This window comes from Melanerpes formicivorus, unplaced genomic scaffold (genome assembly GCF_026170545.1).
Source record: "Melanerpes formicivorus ecotype bairdi unplaced genomic scaffold, bMelFor1.0.p_v2 SCAF_159, whole genome shotgun sequence".
Classification (NCBI taxonomy): domain Eukaryota; kingdom Metazoa; phylum Chordata; class Aves; order Piciformes; family Picidae; genus Melanerpes; species Melanerpes formicivorus.
Window position 1 is genome coordinate 486,912 of NW_027142511.1, and position 4,857 is coordinate 491,768.

Sequence of the window (4,857 nt, forward strand, 5' to 3'; positions counted from 1 at the left end):
GGCTGCAGCAAGAGCAATGTGGCCAGCAGGGCCAGGGAGGTGATTCTCCCACTCTGCTCCACCCTGGTCAGCCCCCACCTGGAGCTCTGTGTCCAGTTCTGCAGCATCTATTACAAGAAGGATCTGTAGGGGCTGGAAGGCATCCAGAGAAGGGCCATGGGGATGAGCAGAGGGCTGGAGCTGCTCTGCTATGAGGACAGACTGAGGGAGTTGGGACTATTCAGTCTGGAGAAGAGAGGGCTCCAAGGAGTCCTTCTTGTGGCCTTCCAGTATCTGAAGGAGGCTACAAAAAAGCTGGGGAGGGACTTTTTTAAGATGTTGGGTAGGGATAGGACTGGGGGGGGATGGAGCAAAACTTGAAGTGGGGAGATTCAGATTGGATGTTAGGAAGAAATTCTTCCCCTTGAGGGTGGAGAGACACTGGAACAGGTTGCCGAGGGAGGTGGTGGAAGTCTCATCCCTGGAGGCTTTGAAGGCCAGGCTGGGTGTGGCTGTGAGCAACCTGCTCTGGTGTGAGGTGTCCCTGCCCATGGCAGGGGGGTTGGAGCTGGATGATCCTTGAGGTCCCTTCCAACCCTGACAATTCTGTGATTCTCAGTATGTCCAAGAGGTATTATCAGGTATTGGAATTCCAGTGAATGCCCTTCCCCCTCCAGCCCTTCCTTAGGGTTCTCAGGGCAGTTGGTGCACCCCCAGCAGTTGCTCTCATCAGCTCTCTGTGTTGTGTTCTGTGTCCATCCAGAATGGACATTTGCTACCAAGGGCTTTCTTTCTAGATTCAGGTGATGAGATTTTCAGTTCCCTTTCTCCTTCTCTTCAGTCTGGTGTTCCTTCTCCTGCACTAGTGCCTGCTGGGACAGGATCCACGTGATTAAGAGGAACCCACTGGCAATTTCTGGGGAGCCTCAGATTCACTGGAGCTGATCTGCCCCATGCAATGTCCAGAGCAATTTGAACCCTACAGCACTCAAGGGAACAAATAGTTAGAGAGCAGCCCCATGGAGGACCTGGGAGTTCTGGTGGGCAGCAAGTTCTGCATGGGACAGCAATGTGCCCTGGTGGCAAAGAAGGCCCATGGGATGCTGTGGTGCATTTGGAAGAGTGTGGCCAGCAGATCCAGGGAGGTTCTCCTCTCCCTCTACTCTGCCCTGGTGAGGCCCCACCAGGAATATTACATGCAGTTCTGGACTCCCCAGCTCCAGAGGGACAGGGATCTGCTGCAGAGGCTGTGAGGATGCTGAAGGGACTGGAGTACTGCCTGATGAGGAGAGGATGAGAGTCCAGCGGCTGTTTAATCTGTAGAAGAGAAGTCTGAGATGGTATCTGATCAATGCCTATCAATATGTGAGAGCTGGGGGTCAGGAAGCAAGAGGCAGGGACAGCCTCTGCTCACTGGAGCCCTGGGAGAGGATAAGGGGCAATGGATGGAAACTGCAGCACAGGAAGTTCCACTTCAACAGGTGTGGTGTGTTCACTATCATAGTATCATTCAGGGTTGGAAGGGACCACAAGGATCATCTAGTTCCAACCCGCCTGCCATGGGCAGGGACACCCCACACTGGATCAGGCTGGCCTGAGCCTCATCCAGCCTGGGCTTAAACACCTCCAGGGACAGGGCCTCGACCACCTCCCTGGACAACCCATTCCAGGGTTTCACCACTCTCATGGTGAAGAACCTCCTCCTCACATCTAGCCTGAATCTCCCCACCTCCAGCTTCATTCCATTCCCCCTAGTCCTATCACTACCTGAGATCTTGAGAAGTCCTTCCCCAGCCTTCCTGTAGGCCCCCTTCAGATACTGGAAGGCCACAATGAGGTCACCTGGGAGCCTCCTCTTCTGCAGACTGAACAGCCCCAACTCCTTCAGTCTGTCCTCATAGGAGAGGTGCTCCAGCCCTCTGATCATCCTTGTGGCCCTTCTCTGGACACCTTCCAGCACCTCCACATCCCTCTTGTAATAGGGGCTCCAGAACTGGACACAGTACTCCAGGTGGGGTCTCACCAGGGCTGAGTAGAAGGGGAGGATCACCTCCCTCGACCTGCTAGCCACACTTCTCCTGATGCAGCCCAGGATCTGATTGGCTTTGCGGGATGCAAGTGCACATTGAGAGCTCATGTTGAGCTTTTTGTCCACCAGCACCCCCAAGTCTCTCTCCTCAGGGCTGCTTTCCAGCCAGTCACTGCCCAGCCTGGATTTGTGCCTGGGCCTCAGGTGGAGAGAAAGGAGGTGTTGGGAGGCTTATGGGTGTGCTCTAGGCGACTCTGTATGCTTTGGGATTCTTTTGTCACTCTGTTTTGTAGCCTCTCTACAACACTTCCTGCTTTCCATTTAAACTTTCCATTACTTCTGCAATCCATTTGTGTGATGAGTGTAATTTTTTTGCCCCTTTCAGGGGGTAAGAGACAATCTACCTGGCCTCAAACCAGGACACCATGCCACTCTTGTTCTCTGGGATTGGGCTGCTGGTCACTTTCTGTTCTGACACCAGAGGAATCTTCATGGCAGTTCTGGGACCCTGCTGCATATGAAGCTGTGATGAACTCTGCCTTGGGTTGGTAGTGATGTGACTCATCTGATACATTCCTCATGCAGCTCAGGGACAGGGCTTACAATGAGCCTGAGAGAAGTGTGCCCTAACTTGTCACTGTCTCTCCCTCCTTGGACAGGTCTCCATGGCCACAGGCAGTAGATGGCCAACAGCAGTTCCATCACCCACTTCCTGCTCCTGCCATTCCCAGGCACAAGGCAGCTGCAGCTCCTTCACTTCTGGCTCTTCCTGGTCATCTACCTGGCTGCCCTGCTGGGCAATGGCCTCATCATCACCACCATAGCCTGGGACCACCACCTCCACACCCCCATGTACTTCTTCCTCCTCAACCTCTCCATCCTTGATCTGGGCTGCATCTCCACCACTGTGCCCAAATCCATTGCAAATTCCCTTTGGGACAGCAGGGACATCTCCTACGCAGGATGTGCTGTACAGGTCTTTTTCTTTCTCCTCTTGATTGTAGGTGAATATTTTCTCCTCACTGTCATGGCCTACGATCGCTATGTTGCCATCTGCAGACCCCTGCACTATGAGACCCTCCTGGGCAGCAGAGTTTGTCTCCACCTGGCAGCAGCTGCCTGGGCCATTGGATTCCTCAGTGCTCTGCTGCACACAGTCAATACATTTTCCCTGCCCCTCTGCCAGGGCAATACTGTGGAACAGTTCTTTTGTGAAATCCCCCAGATCCTTAAGCTCTCCTGCTCCAGATCCTACCTCAGGGAGGTTGGCCTTATTATGCTCAGTGCCAGTTTATCATTTATCTCCTTCATGTTCATTGTGGTGTCCTATGTGCAGATCTTCAGGGCAGTGCTGAGGATCCCCTCTCAGCAGGGACGCCACAAAGCCTTTGCCACCTGCCTCCCTCACCTGGCTGTTTTCTCTCTGTTTTTGATTACTGTCATGTTTGCCTACCTGAAGCCCCCTTCCATCTCCTGCCCATCCCTGAATCTTGTTGTGGCAGTTCTGTACTCAGTGGTGCCTCCAGCAGTGAACCCTCTCATCTACAGCCTGAGGAACCAGGAGCTCAAGGATGCTCTAAGCAAACTGATCACTGGATGCTTTCAGAAGCAATAAACTCTGTCTTCTCCTGCAGAGCAGTTCTGATGTCACTCAGTGCAGGCCCAGCCAGGCCGCTCTAGTTCTGGCTGCTGCTGGTGCTGTTCCCCTTGTGAGAATGTTGTTCCCCCACAAATGTCTTTCTTCAGACCATTTATGCTTCAGTGTTGTCCTGTCTGGTGTGACCCAGAGGCTACAGACATGAGGAGCTGTGCTCGCTGTCTGTTCAACACAATAAAGGACCCTGCAGGGAGTTGTTTCTCTGAGTTCCTTCCTCCAAGGCTTCTGTGGAGCTTCAGGGCAGTGCCTGTGTGCAGAGGTGGAGGGGCAGAGTCCCAGCACAGCAGCAATGCCTGGGAGCCCCAGAGCTTGGGCTGTCCTCAGCTGCTCTTTCTTCCCTTCCAGCCTCTCCTGCTGAGCCTCTGTGCTGGGGCAAGGCGTGCATGCTCTGGCAGCTTGGGCACTGTGCTGCTGTGTGGCAGTGCTGGGACTGTAGCCAGGGAGAGGCCAGGGCTGCTTGTTGGATATAGCTGGGCTCCATAGCAGCACTGCCATCAGAACAGGAGGTCTCCTCATGCCTTCATACCATAACCCCCTCCCATTACAGACTGCACCTACTCAGAGTCCAAACTGGATACCCTGACCCCCTTCCAGTATAGACTCAGCCAAAATATTAGTCCTTTAACCCCTCCCAGTACAGATGTGGTCTCATCCCTGTAAAAGCTACCTCATATTGTCTTCTTCCTCTATAGTCTTGCCCCATCCCTGCACAGAATGTATCCCTTGGCTTCCTTCCCAGTACTGAATGCATCCATTCCAGTACAAACTGCACACCCTCATGCCCTCCTAGTACAGTCTGGGCCCTGCCCCAGTCCAAACAGGATCCCTTTAATCCATCCAAATACACATTAGGCCTTGTCCCAATAAAAACTCCATCCTCTGATTGCCTCCCAGTACTACCTGGACCCCTCACATTGTAATCAGGCCCCATCAACCCTGCTCCTCCCCTGAAACCAGTCCCCTGCTCTAACCCACATGCAGTGCACTCTTCCCTCAACTCACCCATTCCAACTCAGCCTCTCCCACACCTACCCCTGACCCTGACTTTGTAATCAATGTTCACCCTGGTCCAGGCCATTACTCTTGGCATTGAGGCCTTGCCCTTTACCCCAACCTTCAACAGATCCCCAGCCCAAGCTGGGCATTGAGTGCACCCTCAGCAAGTTTGCTGATGACACCAAGCTGTGTGGTG

General features: G+C 53.5%; 1 protein-coding gene across 1 annotated transcript; it reads left to right on the forward strand.

Annotated features, from left to right (window-relative positions):
• The first annotated feature begins 2,624 nt into the window (after nucleotides 1-2,624).
• LOC137457090 (olfactory receptor 14J1-like) lies at nucleotides 2,625-3,623 on the forward strand. Its single transcript, XM_068168894.1, has one exon. The coding sequence runs from the start codon at nucleotides 2,691-2,693 to the stop codon at nucleotides 3,621-3,623; it is 933 nt and encodes a 310-aa protein (XP_068024995.1). The 5' UTR covers nucleotides 2,625-2,690.
• The last annotated feature ends 1,234 nt before the right edge of the window (nucleotides 3,624-4,857 follow it).